The following is a 19,588-nucleotide window of genomic DNA, read 5'->3' as shown; positions in this document are numbered from 1 at the left end:
TGTTTGGGACTAAGGTAAATGAGAATACAGAGTAAAGGATGATATCATCTCTATTTTAGAACTTCACCTACTATATGAGACCAAAGGAAGAGAAGTTTATTTTGTCCAAAACCTAAATTTCCTGTAGCACACAATCTGACTTAATCTGTCTGGCCAGTTCAGTTAAACAACCTAAACACATGGAGCCTAGAATTGGGAATGAGGTCTTGCAATTCTGCATAACTTAATGTAATAACCATATACATTCCATAGTATGTTGGGCAGATAATTAAAAAGTATTGGCACTCTCTTGGGGCCTGGAGAAAAAATATGAAACTATTAAACTTTTGCACCTAGGAAATCCTTGATACTTTCTCAAGCATTAGGGACTCCCAAGTTAATAGACCAAGTCCTTGATCTTGAGGATTCCTCTTATGAAACTTATTTCAGTAATGAAGAAGCTAAGCCTACCTATAACAATGCCTAGGAGTAACTTCCAGAGAACCTCTTTTGTTGTTCAAATGTGGCCTCTCAGCCCAACTCTGCAAGGAAAATCATTCTTGCAGGAATATAAGTCTCCCTGATAATGTAGGACATGACTTCCATGGATGACCCTGGTCCTGGCACCATGGGATTGACAATACCTTTCTGACCAAAAGTGGGAAAAAATGTAACAAAATAATGTATTAGTGGCCAAAGGATTTTAAATAGAGTCGAGAGGCTATTCTGGAGGTTACTTTTATGCAAGCTTCAGCTAGATATTGCTAATTGCCATGGTATATCAAGCCCCAATCAGTGGTATTCCTGTAAACCCTTAAAGAATATCCAGGGCTGTATCTGAGACTCTATAAAAGTTTCACTCACTAAGTTTATTTTTCAGAAACCTAAAACCTCCAGATGGTTCCTAGGCCAGATAAGCCCTGAAACCCAGAGTTATTCTCTCCAAGAGTATCAACCAGTTGTGTCCCACTACCCCATAATGTCAACACCCCTTTTCAACTTGAAGTTAGAATGCTCATTGCTCAAATATCCCTAAAGAGTGGGAAAAGGATGAAAGGAGAAGGAGGAGTCATATGAGAGAAGACAGGATTTAACAAATGCGAATGACTACAAAATCATTATATTGATATTTCTATTTAGTTTCCAGTCTTAGAGCAACTAGAAGGAAATATCTGAAATGGTGGAACTGTAACCCATACCATACTTTGAAATTTGTTCTAAAACTGCTTGTTAAAATGTACTTTGAAAATTTATAGCTTTTTTGCATACACATTTCACAAAAAATGTTTAACCAAAAACAATGATAGAGAAAATACTGAGGATTCCCCTCTAATTAAGTGAAACAATATAGGGGCCCTGAAATTAACCTAGTTAATGAATATAAGGTAACAGCTAAACATATGGCTCAAGGGATATGCACAGAAAAAGAGGAAGATAAAACAAATACTCAGATGAAAGAATCGAGAGAGAGAAAACACAATCTTAAAAAACTTGTCAAACCTGAGTGTAGCTAGTCAAAAACAAGCACTGTCTTAAGGTTAAGAAATGTGGAGAACTAAGAAAAGACTTAGGTTTCTTATGTCATTAACATTAGATAATTTTTTCAGCAAATACTTAGGTAACTTTCAGTAAAATGGTAATGATTAAATTTGAAATACAGGCAATTATAAGGAAGGATATGTAACTTCCCTCTCAGAATTTCAGCCAGGCTTTCTCAAAAACTAGGGCAATTTTTTTTTTTTCAAATTTATGTTTTCTGCTTTTTCCCATCTCCCAGATCACTTAAAACAAAATATAACTTGGGTCAGGTCTCTTTTTGGAGATACTTGGATTCATTTGTTGAAATCCATTTGACCATTTTATCACCAAAGTAAAATGATTTTCATTTTTCTTCCTTTTCTGCCATATATATGACCACAGAAAGGTAAAAATTTTATTCTTAAATAATCTAAACCAATTCTTTTCATGATGAAATTGGCATGTTTCCTTATTAAAATATATTCCATTTCTGCAATGCTTTTTTTCCCCTCTATTGCAAAAGGAGCCTCAAAGTGATCTTCCTAAGTAACAAAAGAAAAAGACATATCACTGTCATTCATCACTCATTTTATTCAGACCCTTGAGTGTACCTCCCTCCCACAAGGCTAGAGATGGTCTGCTCTCTGTACATTTCATTCTTCATGGTGAAGGAAAAAATATATCATTCCCCAAATCCATGAGCAAGGGAAAATTAGGATTTCTGTACTTCACAGAAAAGGCACGGTACCCCAGGTCATTGGCCATGCTACACTCACAATGAGACAATCCCCTACCCCTACACTGTTTCTCTCCTCTTTATCAAAGCTTCAAAGATTAGATCAATAACATTTAAGATCTGCTCATTTAAAGAGAAATATAGTTAATTTATATCTGAAACTAAAAATAAATAATGGGGGTTTTAAACAAGGACAGCTTTCTCTAACGAGGCTATAAAATGACTAGACCATCCTTGGGTGAAATAAGCTTCTGAGGTACCGTGACATGGTTAGATTATCTCCCCTCCCTTGAAATCCTTTCAAGGTTTTCAGTGTTTTTAATTCAGTAGTTTTTAAAAAGCCTCAACTCTGACACACTAAGCTAAAAAGTATGGACAGTGGAAAAAAAAAAAGTTCTGCAGTTTGTTTTTGATAAACTGGGTGGCTCAACCTAATAAATGAGAGCATGAAACTAGAGGCTTAAAATAAGTTTTTGCAACATTTATGGATTCCTCAACCCTAAGTAACTTTGGAGAGAAGCCCCAAGAGGCTAGATGACTCCTCAAGTCTCAGCTAAAGAAGGATCTTACTTCTCTCTAGTGTAAAAACTACAAATGTACCTATATGGCTGGAGCTGACAGTAAGAGTTCCATTCTGACTTTGAACCAAAATGGAAACAAAAGAATTTGTAGACTAACCTAGGAAATGCAGAAGGTAAACAAAAGTCAATTCAAACAGGCCTCACAAAAGTGAAAAATCTGTTGGAGGTCTTACACAAAATCAGAACATTCATGGGTGGACAAAGAAAGGAAACTTAGTCATGGCCTTTGGGTTTCAGGGGCAAGTCCATCAAGAAACTGAGATTCTCAGCTGAGAGAGTGTGAGCTCAATCTCTGTCCATGGAAGGACTCTGCCATCATTCACATCCCAAGAGAAGTTCTACATGAAAGTCCATTCTCCTTCACAAAAACTCTTAGCTGAGATGAGCACCCCACATACATACTCTACCATCAACACATCAAATTGCAGCTTGTAGCTTATTGTGTGACACCCATTCCCTCTTCTCTGTACTCTCGGGGTGAGTCTTTGATCTTCACCGCCAGGCACGGTTCAGGAGTTTCACCTGTGCCAATCTCTTAGTGATCATGGTGGCAAAAACCAAGCCAAAGAGGACACTGCTGATTAGCACATAGTCATAGTCATCCTTCAGGACATCAAACTGTTTAGATGGGTAGACTCGGGTTTGGTAAATGTCCAAGCCATATGCCACAACCTGGGAAGGGAGAAGGAATAAGAATTACATAAGGAAATCAAATGATCCACCACAACCCCAAACTCAGATAATAACAGAAATGGAATTCTCAGTTGTTTCCCTTGGGTGATACAGACAGGAGCTGCCACACAAGGTAGGTGTGAAGAAGGTGGTACAGGCTGGGCTGTGGCCTCTACTCACCAAACAAGTGGACTCCAGGCCTGAAGGAGCTGTGTAGATACCTCGTATTCGAGAAACTGTCTGGTTATAGTTGATAAATCGCTCTGCATGTATCTGTACATCTGGAGAATATGGAATTAGATTCTCCTCTCTGCAAAACATCAGCCAGGAGAAGCACTGAAAACTGATGTAAATGGATATTCAGGCTCCCCTTTCTGAGTCCTGGGAGGTTTCCAGATCACATATCCAGCCTTAAATCTTCAAGGTCTATTTACAATAGGTAGTTAAAATTTTATCAACTAAGTGCTAAGGACTGCAAGAGAGAAAGCTGTCAGGAGAGGAAGACCAGGGATCTGGATTCCTACAGCATTCTAAATCTAAAAAAAATAACACCAGAGGGTACAAAAGTAGTTCAATGGTAGAATTCTTGCCTGCCATGCGGGAGACCCAGGTTCAATTCCTGGTTCATGCATTTCTACACCCCACCCCCCCCAAAAAAAAGCAAAAATTCAACAAAATGGTGCTGTAATAACAAGATACTCACATGGAAAAATAATGAAATGTAACCCTGCCATACAGCATACAAAATAATAACAACACCAGAGAGCACGAAAGTTGTATCATTAAGACCAAAACACTGAACCACCAGTTCAATCCCTGTTCTTCATTCCAGAGTGACTCTCAATCCACACTTTTCCTCTGAAAACCTAATTATCCCAAGAAAGTGCTCCAAACCACAGTCCACCCTTATCCTCATTTGCCAAAGACAGATCTGCCATCTCCTCACACTGCCCACAGTTTCTTATGCCTCTAAGTGAAGAAAGTTCAGGACTGAAGCAAGAATATACATAGATGATAGATGGAAAAACAAGCACAAAAATTAGAACTGGTGGCTCAGCGGGCAGAGTTCTCGCCTGCCATGCTGGAGACCCGGGTTCAATTCCCAGTGCCTGCCCATGCAAAAAAAAAAAAATTAATACTAACATTAAACAATCCATTGGCCTCCCTCCATGACATGACCCCCATTACCTCCCTGACTTCCTTTCCTCATGGTTGCCAGAACTCTCTTCTCCAGCCACACTGGCTGCCTTGCACTCCTCCCTCTAACATGGTTAGATTATAGGGCATCTGCACTGGTTCTCCCCACTGTCTGGAAAGTTCTTGTTTTCAGACATCGACGATGGCTAGCTTCTTCACCTCCTTCAGTCTTCATTCAAAAGTCATTTTTTCAGAAAAACTTTTCTAGGCCATCCCATCTCATATTTCACATACTCATTCTGTTCACACACACAACCCTTCATAGCCTCTGTGCCTGATTTATTTCTCCACATTAGTATTTACCTAATATACCAAATATTTTACTTGGTTATTTTATTTATTGTCTACCCCCATCAGAATGTTAAATCTATGAGAGCAGTGTCCTTTGGCAGACCTGTTCACTGCTACATCCTCAACCTCTAGCATAGCCTGGCAGCACACAGCAGACTAAGGACCAAACTTAAACAAGATGAGGTTCCTGAAGGTGAGGATCTTCAACACTGCCCCCAAGCATCTTACCTGCTTTGTTCTGTTGGGATCTCAGGACGGCGGGGATCCAGCAAGGCCTTGGGAAGGGAAAGAACTGCTCCTGAAGGTAGCCCAACTGCAACAAGAAGTCAACAGAAGTACATGTTCACACTGATCCAACCCGGGGTAGAGCCTAACACAAAACATCATTAACACAGAAATTTAAAATACTTAAAAAAAAAAGGGGGGGGGGGTAGAATTCCGGAGAAAATGGCGGCTTAGTAAGACGCACGGGTCTTAGTTCCTCCTCCAGAACAGCTACTAGAGAAGTAGAAACGATACAGAACAGCTAGCTCCCGGAGCCACGACAGAGACCAAGAAGACAGTGTACCCCATTCTGGAACGGCTGACTGGCTGGGAGAACCCGCTCCGGTGAGATCGCCGAGGGGCGCAGGCTTCCCCAGGCCGGGGCGGCAGGCGGCCGGTGTCCCTCCCTCCCTCCTTCCCGGGCCAGCTGGGAGAATTGGACAGGTGGTCCCCTCAAGCCGCGGGGGCTGGCGCCCTCCCCCACGTGCGGCCCCCCGGACCAACTGGGAGAATTGGATCAGAGATCCCCAAGCAGCGGAGAACGGCGACCGGGGTCCCTTCCAAACATGTGGCTTCCCGGTCTGGCTGGGAACGGTGGATAGACACTCCCCCAAGCCGCTTCGGCTGGTGACCCCCCCCCCACAGCGAGAGTTTTCCAAAGTTAAAGGAGCCACAGCATCTTTTACTGGTGGGACCCGCAGACAGATGAGCGCCACAAGCGCCACCTACTGGGTAGGATAAGAAAAACAGAGCCCAGAGATTTCACAGAAAAATCTTTCAACCTGCGGGGTCTTACACCCAGGGAAATCTGATTAAATGCCCAGACGCCAGCAGAAGATAACGGATCACGCTCAGAAAATTGAAAATATGGCCCAGTCAAAGAAACAAACCAATAGTTCAAATGAGATACAGGAGCTGAGACAACTAATGCTGAATATACGAACATAAATGAAAAACCTCTTCAAAAACCAAATCGATAAATTGAGGGAGGACATGAAGAAGACATGGGCTGAACAAAAAGAAGAAATAGAAAATCTGAAAAAACAAATCACAGAACTTATGGGAGTGAAGGACAAAGTAGAAAAGCTGGAAAAAACAATGGATACCTACAATGGTAGATTTAAAGAGACAGAAGCTAGAATTAGTGAATTGGAGGATGGAACATCTGAATTCCCAAAAGAAACAGAAACTATAGGGAAAAGAATGGAAAAATTTGAACAGGGGATCAGGGAACTGAATGACAATATGAAGCACATGAATATACGTGTAGTGGGTGTCCCAGAAGGAGAAGAGAAGGGAAAAGGAGGAGAAAAACTAATGGAAGAAATTATCACTGAAAATTTCCCAACTCTTATGAAAGACCTAAAATTACAGATCCAAGAAGTGCAGCGCACCCCAAAGAGAATAGACCCAATTGGCGTTCTCCAAGACACTTACTAGTTAGAATGTCAGAGGTCAAAGAGAAAGAGAGGATCTTGAAAGCAGCAAGAGAAAAACAATCCATCACATACAAGGGAAACCCAATAGGACTATGTGTAGATTTCTCAGCAGAAACCATGGAAGCTAGAAGACAGTGGGATGATATATTTAAATTACTAAAAGAGAAAAACTGCCAACCAAGACTCCTATATCCAGCAAAATTATCCTTCAAAAATGAGGGAGAAATTAAAACATTCTCAGACAAAAAGTCACTGAGAGAATTTGTGACCAAGAGACCAGCTCTGCAAGAAATACTAAAGGGAGCACTAGAGTCAGATATGAAAAGACAGAAGAGAGAGGTATGGAGAAGAGTGTAGAAAGAAGGAAAATCAGATATGATATATATAATACAAAAGGCAAAATGGTAGAGGAAAATATTATCCAAACAGTAATAACACTAAATGTTAATGGACTGAATTCCCCAATCAAAAGACATAGACTGGCAGAATGGATTAAAAAACAGGATCCTTCTATATGCTGTCTACAGGAAACACATCTTAGACCCAAAGATAAACATAGCTTGAAAGTGAAAGGTTGGGAAAAGATATTTCATGCAAATAACAACCAGAAAAGAGCAGCAGTAGCTATACTAATATCCAACAAATTAGACTTCAAATGTAAAACAGTTAAAAGAGACAAAGAAGGACACTATCTACTAATAAAAGGAACAATTAAACAAGAAGACATAACAATCATAAATATTTATGCACCGAACCAGAATGCCTCAAAATACGTGAGGAATACACTGCAAACACTGAAAAGGGAAATAGACACATATACCATAATAGTTGGAGACTTCAATTCACCACTCTCATCAATGGACAGAACATCTAAACAGAGGATCAATAAAGAAATAGAGTTTTGAATATTACTATAAATGAGCTAGACTTAACAGACATTTATAGGACATTACATCCCACAACAGCAGGATACACCTTTTTCTCAAGTGCTCATGGATCATTCTCAAAGATAGACCATATGCTGGGTCACAAAGCAAGTCTTAACAAATTTTAAAAGATTGAAATCATACACAACACTTTCTCGGATCATAAAGGAATGAAGTTGGAAATCAATAATAGGCGGAGTGCCAGAAAATTCACAAATACGTGGAGGCTCATCAACACACTCTTAAACAACGAGTGGGTCAAAGAAGAAATTGCAAGAGAAGTTAGTAAATACCTCGAGGCGAATGAAAATGAAAACACAACATATCAAAACCTATGGGACACAGCAAAGGCAGTGCTAAGAGGGAAATTTATTGCCCTAAATGCCTATATCAGAAAAGAAGAAAAGGCAAAAATTCAGGAATTAACTGTCCACTTGGAAGAACTGGAGAAAGAACAGCAAACTAACCCCAAAGCAAGCAAAAGGAAAGAAATAACAAAGATTAGAGCAGAAATAAATGAAATTGAAAACATGAAAACAATAGAGAAAATCAATAAGACCAGAAGTTGGTTCTATGAGAAAATCAATAAGATTGATGGGCCCTTAGCAAGACTGACAAAAAGAAGAAGAGAGAGGATGCAAATAAATAAGATCAGAAATGGAAGAGGAGACATAACCACTGACCTCACAGAAATAAAGGAGGTAATAACAGGATACTATGAACAACTTTACGCTAATAAATACAACAATTTAGATGAAATGGACGGGTTCCTGGAAAGACATGAACAACCAACTTTGACTCAAGAAGAAATAGATGACCTCAACAAACCAATCACAAGTAAAGAAATTGAATCAGTCATTCAAAAGCTTCCTAAAAAGAAAAGTCCAGGACCAGACGGGTTCACATGTGAATTTTATCAAACATTCCAGAAAGAATTAGTACCAACTATCCTCAAACTCTTCAAAAAAATCGAAGCGGAGGGAAAGCTACCTAATTCATTCTATGAAGCCAACATCACCCTCATACCAAGACCAGGCAAAGATATTACAAAAAAAGAAAACTACAGACCAATCTCTCTAATGAATATAGATGCAAAAATCCTCAACAAAATTCTAGCAAATCGAATCCAAGAACACATTAAAAGAATTATACATCATGACCAAGTAGGATTTATCCCAGGTATGCAAGGATGGTTCAACATAAGAAAATCAATTAATGTAATACACCATATCAACAAATCAAAGCAGAAAAATCACATGAGCATCTCAATTGATGCAGAGAAGGCATTTGACAAGATTCAACATCCTTTCCTGTTGAAAACACTTCAAAAGATAGGAATACAAGGGAACTTCCTTAAAATGATAGAGGGAATATATGAAAAACCCACAGCTAATATCATCCTCAATGGGGAAAAATTGAAAACTTTCCCCCTAAGATCAGGAACAAGACAAGGATGTCCATTATCACCACTATTATTCAACATCGTGTTGGAGGTTCTAGCCAGAGCAATTAGACAAGAAAAAGAAATACAAGGCATCAAAATTGGAAAGGAAGAAGTAAAACTATCACTGTTTGCAGACGATATGATACTATACGTCGAAAACCCGGAAAAATCCACAACAAAACTACTAGAGCTAATAAATGAGTACAGCAAAGTAGCAGGTTACAAGATCGACATTCAAAAATCTGTAGCATTTCTAGGGCGGGCCGCGGTGGCTTAGCGGGCAAGAGTGCTTGCCTGCCATGCCGGAGGACCTCGGTTCGATTCCCGGCCCCAGCCCATGTAAAAAACAAACAAACAAACAAAATATAATAAAACAAGAAAATGTTTAAAGATGTTTCCCTTTCTTCCATCCTTCCTTCCTTCTCTCTGTCTTTCCTTCCCTTCCTCCCTCTCTCTTAAATAAAAAAAAAAAAAAAAAAAAAAAAAAAAAAAAAAAAATCTGTAGCATTTCTATACACTAGTAATGAACAAGCGGAGGGGGAAATCAAGAAACGAATCCCATTTACAATTGCAACTAAAAGAATAAAATACCTAGGAATAAATTTAACTAAAGAGACAAAAAACCTATACAAAGAAAACTACAAAAAACTGTTAAAAGAAATCACAGAAGACCTAAATAGGTGGAAGGGCATACCGTATTCATGGATTGGAAGACTAAATATAGTTAAGATGTCAATCCTACCTAAATTGATTTACAGATTCAATGCAATACCAATCAAAATCCCAACAACTTATTTTTCAGAAATAGAAAAACCAATAAGCAAATTTATCTGGAAGGGCAGGGTGCCCCGAATTGCTAAAAACATCTTGAGGAAAAAAAACGAAGCTGGAGGTCTCATGCTGCCGGGCTTTAAGGCATATTATGAAGCCACAGTGGTCAAAACAGCATGGTATTGGCATAAAGATAGATATATCAACCAATGGAATCGAATAGAGTGCTCAGGTATAGACCCTCTCATCTATGGACATTTGATCTTTGATAAGGCAGTCAAGCCAACTCACCTGGGACAGAACAGTCTCTTCAATAAATGGTGCCTAGAGAACTGGATATCCACATGCAAAAAAATGAAAGAAGACCCGTATCTCACACCCTATACAAAAGTTAACTCAAAATGGATCAAAGATCTAAACATTAGGTCTAAGACCATAAAACAATAAGAGGAAAATTTTCGTAGGGAGATATCTTATGAAACTTACAATTGGAGGTGGTTTTATGGACCTTAAACCTAAAGCAAGAGCACTGAAGAAAGAAAGAAATAAATGGGAGCTCCCCAAAATTAAACACTTTTGTGCATCAAAGAACTTCATCAAGAAAGTAGAAAGACAGCCTACACAATAGGAGACAATATTCGGAAACAACATATCAGATAAAGGTCTAGTATCTAGAATTTATAAAGAGATTGTCCAACTCAACAACAAAAAGACAGCCAACCCAATTACAAAATGGGAAAAAGACTTGAACAGACACCTCTCAGAAGAGGAAATACAAATGGCCAAAAGGCACATGAAGAGATGCTCAATGTCCCTGGCCATTAGAGAAATGCAAATCAAAACCACAATGAGATATCATCTCACACCCACCAGAATGGCCATTATCAACAAAACAGAAAATGACAAGTGCTGGAGAGGATGCGGAGAAAGAGGCACACTTATCCACTGTTGGTGGGAATGTCAAATGGTGCAACCACTATGGAAGGCAGTTTGGCGGTTCCTCAAAAAACTGAATATAGAATTGCCATACGACCCAGCAATACCATTGCTGGGTATCTACTCAAAGGACTTAAGGGCAAAGACACAAACGGACATTTGCACACCAATGTTTATAGCAGCGTTATTTACAATTGCAAAGAGATGGAAACAGCCAAAATGTCCATCAACAGAAGAATGGCTAAATAAACTGTGGTATATACATACGATGGAATATTATGCAGCTTTAAGACAAGATAAACTTATGAGGCATGTAATAACATGGATGGACCTAGAGAATATTATGCTGAGTGAGTCCAGCCAAAAACTAAAGGACAAATACTGTATGGTCCCACTGATGTGAACGGACATTCGAGAATAAACTTGAAATATGTCATTGGTAACAGAGTCCAGCAGGAGTTAGAAACAGGGTAAGATAATGGGTAATTGGAGTGGAAGGGATACAGACTGTGCAACAGGACTAGATACAAAAACTCAAAAATGGACAGCACAATAATACCTAATTGTAAAGTAATCATGTTAAAACACTGAATGAAGCTGCATCTGAGCTATAGGTTTTTTTTTGTTTGTTTGTCTGTTTGTGTCTTTTTTTTTTTACTATTATTATTTTTATTTTTTTCTCTATATTAACATTCTATATCTTTTTCTGTTGTTTTGCTAGTTCTTTTCCTAAATCGATGCAAATGTACTAAGAAATGATGATCATGCATCTATGTGATGATGTTAAGAATTACTGATTGCATATGTAGAATGGAATGATTTCTAAATGTTGTGTTAATTTCTTTTTTTTCTTTAATTAATAAAAAAAAAAAAAAGTAAATAGGTATTGGGTGGGCCACGGTGGCTCAGCAGGCAAGAATGCTCGCCTGCCATGCCAGAGGACCCGGGTTCGATTTCCGGTGCCTGCCCATGTAAAAAAATAAATAAATAAAAATTTAAAAATTAAAAAATAAAAAGGGGAGGTTAGCAAGCCTCCCTTAAATAGCCACAAATAATCCAATAACATGCATGTGTCTAAAGTGAAGGTTCCCACTCTTGAAGACCTTGATTTCTTTACCTGTCAGCCCCAGACATAAAAAATAAAGTTCTAGAATCAGGAAATGGGTAATAATGGAAGGGAAGAACATGGAAGCCCATTTAGTTCTCCTCATCCTTCTCTCCTTCCCTCAAATAACACCTGCCACAGCCAAGCAAGTCTCCTCACACTGCAATGAGGCTTAGAGAGGGCTGGAAGACCCAGCAACATGAGATAGCGTCAGTTTCAGTAATGATGATTAAACTCAGGGAAACTGTCAAGAGGGCTGTCTTCCTCTTATTTGAGAATAAAATAACAAATACGCTTGGGCAGGCCACGATGGCTCAGCAGGCAGAGTTCTTGCCTCCCATGCTGGAGATCTGGGTTCAATTCCCAGTGCCTACCCATGCAAAAAATAAAACAATAACAAATATGCCTGAGATAGCACAGAGTCCCAAACATCTCTGGCAAAGCAGCCAGTTAAACTCAGACTACATAAGGATGAGATCTTAAATACTGCCCATTTTGCCAGACCATCACAACAGGCTATATGATAAGTATGATATCAGGGATCAAACTTCTGAACTAGGTGAAAATGCAGAATAAAAGGGAAGTGGTTTATCTGAAATGAGGACTATGGGTGGCGAAGTTGGACTTGGGAACTATTTCTGCCGAAAAAGAGCCTACTTCCCAATGTTCAAGAAGTGGTGGTCTAACTGGACAGTACCTCCTCTACCTCTGTCCTTAAGTGACTGTCTTAGAGAACAAGGTCTCCCCAAAGACTTGGGGAAACTCCCCAAATACTCACTCAGCAGGTGTCGACTGGTGATGCCCCGCTCAGTAATGGTGGCTTCCATGGCACTGATAGAGGAAGGGAAGATATAGGACTGCTGGAGGACCTGAGGCAGCTGAGGGCGGTCCAGGGAGCTGAAGGCAGTGGCATTGTATTGCTCGGTACCCTCATAGAGCTCCAATACAGTAAACTCATTGCGCCGAGCCTTGGTGTTCCAGTACTGGTACTGCAGAGAGAAGAGGAGCTGCTTAGCTGCAGTTCACAACTGGAAAGGAGAAATTACATTGGAAGGTGCCTTTCAAATTAAATTAGCCCCAGATCCAAGAAGCAAAAAAACCTACCTAGTACTTCCTTAGTTCAAAGTTTGCTAACTTTCAAGTAGTTGAATCTAGCATTCTGAATAGCTGTGGGCTTTAAGATATCCAAAGTTCATCACAAAACAAAGGAACTCTTAGAAGTCCTAATGATAATAAGCTAACATTTGAGTGCTTACTATGGGTCAATCAACAGCTCTCTACTAGACTAGAGGTGACTGGTATTATCCCTAATTCATAAGTGATAAAACGCAGAGCTTAAATAATTCAAGGCTGTACAGTCAGGAGAGAGAAGAGCTAAGGTTCAAACGTAGGCAATCCAATTCCTCAGCCCTTTCCCATAACCAGAACCTGTGCTGCCATCCAGGGGTTAGGGGTCCTATGAAAATGCAAGCAGCCACTGGATTTCTGGAACAAAAAGCAAGGGAAGGATTTAAGATCCAGGAAGACTGGTCACAGACTTTTGAGGTACCTCCTGTCCTTGGTAGTGAAACCAGAGTTTATAAACTGCTCCTTACCACCACCCAGTTCTCAGAATGCACAATGTGGACGGGACCCTTGGCTTTCTTCTGCACGGAGGAGTGGATGATGCGTCCAGTGACGCCATCGATGAGGAAAATGCCGATGAAGGTGCGCTCATGGTGCATGTCTGTGCTCTCTGTCACCACGGTCAGCAGGTTGGGGTTCAGGCTCTGGGGAGAGAGGGGAAAGCTCCTTCAAACCCATGATGGATATCATGAGTGTCACTACTCTATGAGCCCCATACTATGAGGCAAGCTTGGAGCTCTCTGGCCAGGCAGAGGAAGTGGGTTTTCTGTTAAGACAGCTTCATATTTAGAGTTCATCATCACTGTGCTCATTTAGTGTCCACTGGGTTCTGACTGCCATGCTAGGTGTTTTGTATATATCAATTCATTTACTCCGTTAAACAACCTTGTGAAGTAACTAATATTCACATTTCCCAAATGAAAAAAGTCTTAAAGAAGTTAAGATACTTGCTCAAGTCACAGAGTTTGCAAATGGTAAACCAAGTAATTTCAGGTTTGCTGCCTCACTGGCATAAGCGTATTGCTCCTGCAGTGTTATTCTCCCCACCAAAACTCTTCTTTTCAAGGTCACCTGTGTGCAATTAGTCAAGAAAAAGTTTATTAATGTCATTTTCCAATTGTTAATTGCAATCCATCTTGGAGAATAACAAATAAAAATATCTCTATTTGTAGATGACATGATCTTATATAAAAAATTTGAAAGAATCCATTAGGAAATTGTAGGAACTAATATTATCAAGATTGTAGGATATAAGTTCAATACACAAAAATCAATTGTATATCTATACACTTGCAATTAACAATTCAAAAATGACATTAATGAAATAATTCTACTCATAATAGCATCAAAAAAAGAAAAATACTAAGGAATAAATTTAACAAAAGTACAAAACTTATACTCTGAAAACTATAAATCATTGTTGAAAGAAATTAAAGAAGACCTAAATAAATGGCAAAACATCCTATGTTCATGGGTCAGAAAAACTTAACATTGTTTAGACGGTAATACTCCCTAAACTGATCTACAAAGTCATCACAATTTCTGTAAGAATCCCAGCTGATATTTTTGTGGAAATTGACAAGCTGATTCTAAAATTCATATAGAATTGAAAGTGACCCATATTAGCCAAACAATCTTGAAAAAGAACAAAGATTTCAAAGCTTACTACAAAGCAACAGTAATCCAGGTCACCAGTGTCCTTCCTATTATTAAATCCAATGGATGATTCTCAGTCCTCATCTCATTTAACTTACTGGTGACACAGGTGATCTTACTCTCTCCTTGAAACACTTTCTCCATTTGGCTTCAAGGACACCCCACTCCCCTGGTTTTGTTCTGCCTTACTGACCACACCCTCTCAGTCTCTTTTGCTGGTTCCTACTCATTTCCCTCTCTTAAGGATGGAATGAACCTTAGAGGAGCTTAGACTGTGGATGTTTCTATCTACCCTTGCTCTCTTGGTTATTTCAACCAATCTCATTACTTTAACACCATGTATGGGTGAATGCCCATATTTATGTAACTGAGCCAGACCTCTCCCCTGATTTCCAGACGTGACTATCAAACTGCCATCTCAGTATCTCTCTTAGATGCCTCTCAAAACTTACGCCCCAAAGTGAATTCTTGATCTACACCCCACCTAAAACCTACTTCTCCCTCTGTCTTCCCCTCTGCTAATAGCAATTCTATGCTTCCAGTATCTCAGACCTAAAATCTTTTTATGCTCTTGACTCTTTTCTCTCTCTAACACATATACCACATCATACCCATCAGCACATCCCGTTGACTCTACCTCCAAAATTATCCAAATCTGATCCCTTTCTTACCACCTCCACTGCTACCAACCTAGTTTAAGCTACCTCAGCTCCCCAGGATTACTACAACAGCTTAATTGGTCTTTTTGGTTTTCTTCCTCCTTGCTTCCCTCTACAATCTAGTCTCAATATAGTATACTGAGTGAACCTGCTAAACCTCATTTATATTATTCCTTGGCTCAATGTGATCTGGCCCTGTCCCAATTCTGACCTCAACTCTCCAACTCACCTCCTCTTTCACTCTGTTCCATCACACTACCCATGTTGCTATTCCTTGAACACACCAGGCATGCTCAGCTTTTCTGTCTGAAAGGCTCTTCCCCCAGATATAACTCACTTCCTCTTTCCTCCAAGTCTTCACTTAAGTGTCCCAGTGATAAGACCCTCTGTTATTAACCCTGTTTCAAACTGCATCCCGTTCCCATTCCCTTGCTCTATTTTTTCCACAGAAATGATCATCTTCTAAAATTCTATGTAATTTTCATATTTATTTTCCTATACTATTAGCCTCTCCTGCAGGGCATTCTGTCTATTTTGTTCATTGATGCATCCTAGTGCCTAAAAGGGTACCTACCATCCAGCTAGCACTCAAAAAATATTTGCTGTATCACCTCTGCAGTATTTTTTCCAAAAACCAAGTCTAACCATGAAAAAAGCATCAAATGCACTAAATGGAGGGACATTCTACAAAATACGTGACCAGTACTCCTTCAAACTATCTTGGTCTTGAAAAACAAGGAAAAACTGAGAAATTGCCACAGACCAGAGGAGACACTAAGGAAACATAACAACTGAATGCAATGCATTCTAATCTCTGAGATTAGATCCTGGGATAGAAAAATGACATTACTGAAAACACTGGTGAAATCTAAATCAAGTCTGGAGTTTGGCTAATAATGATGTACCAATGTCAGTTTCTTCATTTAGACAAATGTACCATGGTCAGCTAGGAGAAACTAGGTAAAGGGTATAAGGGAATTGTCTATAGTTCTTTTACAACTTTTCTGTAAATCTAAAATTCTGTCAAAATAAAAAGTTTATTGAAAAAAGATTAACCTAATGTGGAAAAGTGAAAACTGTTCAATTCATTAGGATGACAGGACTACTGTGAACCTTTTACTTCATTTTGATTTCTGAAAAAATTGTTAAAGCATAGTTTGTGCAATGTTATTTTTTTGTGTTTAAGAAAAACTTGTCAGGTAGAAACTCTATTACAAGAGAACAAGCTATTAACCAACTATTAAAAAATAACCTAGGACGGTGCAACAGTGGCTCAGTGGCAGAATTCTTGCCTGACATGCTGGAGACCCAGGTTCGTTTCCCAGTGCCTGCCCGTGCAAAAAAATAAATATATAAAAATAACCTAAAACATGTGCATTAATTAATAAATATGAATCCAAAAAGCCCTACTCCTAGCTAGTATTCTTTTTAGCATAGGAAACACAAGTATCCCATTTTAAGGTAAAATTAGATAATAAATATATTTTCCTCATACAAGTCAGTGTGTACTTCAGAATTTCTCTTACTTTGGTCATTCTGAACAAGTAAAGCAGCCCACAGCCACATAGAGTGTCCATAAAGAAGAACTCAAGTGGATTAACAATAATGGCAGGCACTCTTCTAATCACATTATATATTACTAATCCTTGAAACAATTCTTTGAAGTAGATACTACCATCCTCATCATATTGATGCAAACAGTTTAGGAAACCTAAGTAAGTTCCCACAATGAACAGCTAGTCTGTGGCAGAGCCAAATCTGAACTTCAGCAGTTCAACTCTAGGCTTGCACTGCTTTCCTGCCTTAGTGGAGCAGCTTCACTGTTGAGTTCCTTGGTCTTATTGTGCACTCCAACTCAGTTTCTGCTCTACCAAAGAGTATAATTAATACTTATTACTATTGTGTTTATATTATCTCACAGGATAGTTTTGCAGCCCATTATTCACCTTTCTTGTCACCCTCCCTTTGCCACTAAATAGAGTATTGGATCACAGGGACAGAGTTTCTGATGGATCAACTAAGATGTAACCTGGAATTACTACTATCACTAGTAATAATAGCTAGCATCCACTGAGTAGCTACCATATTCCAGGTACTGTGCAAAGACTACCTCATGTGATCAGTACAACTCCAGGAGGAGGGTACACTACTGTGCCCACTTTACAGACAATAAAATTAAGTCTCAATGGGATGAAACTACCCAAGGTCATATATCTAACAAGTCCTAGAGCCAGAATGCCTGATTGAAACCCTTTCCTGATTCCAAAGCCCTTACTCTATGCCAGACTGCCCTGCCATACCTTGTAGAGCACACTGCGGTCCCCCATCACCCGGCCTTGGGAGTGGACGTGCTCGCTGCTGCGCTTCCCCTTCACTTTGACAATCCGCTGTACTTCTGAGGGAATGGTCAGCTCCCAACTCAGTTCAGTGGTGAGATCCTAGGGCAGGGGCAAAAGAGCCAACACTTGTCATCAGGAGACATAATGAACTGCAGGACTTGTGTAGCTACAACTGTATTTCAGATCCTGCAGTTCATTATTTGGGCCTTTGTGCTGTAAGATGCACAGATCAATTTTCATTCAGGGAATGTAAAAAAAAAGATCTATTTGTGAAGAAGTGTTGAAGACTGTCTCTTGTGCACTGCTATATTCCTAGCACCTAGAACCATATCTGCCAGGTGCAGCTGCTCAATAAGTATGAGCAAATGACTGGCTTAGATTATGGACATCTAAGTTAGCAATTGAATGAGTAGCATAATTTGCATCTTAGCCAAATACCCACCCACAATCCCTCCTACAAAGGACCCTGCCAGCCGAGTACAGGGTCCCTTCCCTACCTTTCGCAGTCGATATCCACATAGCCGTCCCTGCTCTGCATCCACCAAATAGAAGAAGATGGAGGGGGCAAGCTCATGTAGTTGTCGCAAGACATTCCGAGTGGCTGGGAAAGCTGTGACCTTGTAAAATCCACATAGCCCAAGAAAATAAATAAAGGAAAGAGTTAAGAATCTCTAAGCCCAGTTTCCTAAGACTCATTACTGTCTCCCCATCAAAGAAAGCCTTAAGAATAAAACAAGAAATCTCAAAGGAATAAAAATAGGTACTGAACTCACTTTAGGGCATAAATTTAGTTCTGTGAAGAACTTCAGTTTTACAAGTACACAGACAGCAATCAAGTCACTTAGGAACCATTTAGAGCACAAATGTGTGCTAACTCCAGACAGTGCTCCATCTTTGACCTACTAACCCTTCCCTCATATCCAACTCTATATGGACATTCTCCATTCCACTCTGAAGATACAGTACCTTGTACTCATCATCTATTAACAGCAACACCTTGGCATAGTCTTGATCCATGATGGGTAGAAGCAAAGACTGCAAAATGGGGCGCTTCAGTACTGGGGGAGCCACCTGACTCCACTTCCCAAAAATGGGATTAAAGACATAGAGAGAACTCATTCCTGTCTCCTAAAATGACAAACAAACTATTAGACTCCACCAACATAAAAAGAATGCAAATCCTAACAGTAAATCTGGAAGGCCAGGATTTCAACTCAACTGTGAGGGATTTCCTAGTCTTTGCCATCATTGTGGTAAAGAAATTCTTGGCTGAAAGTGAACGGTCCCCTATGATAATGTCTAAAGGAAAAAAGTCAAACTATCTCAGGTTCCAAACATAACCAAGAAATGGACATGCTGAGGAACAAATAAAAAGATCAAATAGCAGTTCAGCAATCCCAAGGCAGCTATTTCAGAAGAAAATCGAACAAGTGCCCTTCCCAATAATGCCAGAATGAATCCAAAAATATCCCTTCTAATTCTAGGAGGCAGAGATATAAATAACTTTGTGTCCCCTCTGAGAGAAGAGAAAACAGCCTACACTTTGGAAGATAGAGAGTGGCTACTATGTATCTGGTGAAGTTACACCTACTTCCTAGTCAATTCCACATCAGTGCTGGATGGTTCCTCCACCCAAACAAGAAACTGATCTCTAACCCTTGAATGACCCCCTTTAATTCTTACAGAATTCCAAGGGCCTTGGAGAGAGATGCAAACTATAAAACACCAAAAAAGCCACACCAACTTTGGCTCAAATCAGAGGTGGATGGCCTCACCTTGTCTTTTACCAGGAGGGTACATTGTGGGGGATGGGGGAAATGAGCAGTAGTTCTCTGGACCATCAGTTTAAAGGACGAGTCTGGCTTGACATTGGGGAGATATTGTTTCCACAGGATGGTGCCAGAGCTGCTCTCAATGCCAAAAAGCTGCAAGAAGAAAAACAAATACTTG

The 19,588-nt window shown here is 39.6% G+C and overlaps 1 protein-coding gene across 4 annotated transcripts in view; it reads right to left on the bottom strand.

Annotated features, from left to right (window-relative positions):
* Positions 1-2,064: 2,064 nt before the first annotated feature.
* The window catches only part of EMC1 (ER membrane protein complex subunit 1), a 32,265-nt gene continuing 14,741 nt past the window's right edge, over positions 2,065-19,588 (bottom strand). For all 4 annotated transcript variants that reach the window (XM_077151079.1, XM_077151076.1, XM_077151078.1 and 1 more), the window contains 9 exons: positions 19,414-19,563; positions 18,605-18,766; positions 18,136-18,255; positions 17,600-17,737; positions 13,455-13,628; positions 12,638-12,848; positions 5,203-5,287; positions 3,667-3,796; positions 2,065-3,486 (listed from right to left, as the gene is read on the bottom strand). In XM_077151079.1, the coding sequence (XP_077007194.1) occupies positions 3,307-3,486; positions 3,667-3,796; positions 5,203-5,287; positions 12,638-12,848; positions 13,455-13,628; positions 17,600-17,737; positions 18,136-18,255; positions 18,605-18,766; positions 19,414-19,563 (1,350 nt within the window). In that variant the 3' untranslated portion in view covers positions 2,065-3,306. The remainder of the gene's footprint in view (positions 3,487-3,666; positions 3,797-5,202; positions 5,288-12,637; positions 12,849-13,454; positions 13,629-17,599; positions 17,738-18,135; positions 18,256-18,604; positions 18,767-19,413; positions 19,564-19,588) is intronic.

This window comes from Tamandua tetradactyla, chromosome 2, assembly GCF_023851605.1.
Source record: "Tamandua tetradactyla isolate mTamTet1 chromosome 2, mTamTet1.pri, whole genome shotgun sequence".
Taxonomy (NCBI): Eukaryota; Metazoa; Chordata; class Mammalia; order Pilosa; family Myrmecophagidae; genus Tamandua; species Tamandua tetradactyla.
The sequence above is the reverse complement of the archived record's forward strand: the minus strand, read 5'-3'. Positions and strand labels throughout refer to the sequence as shown.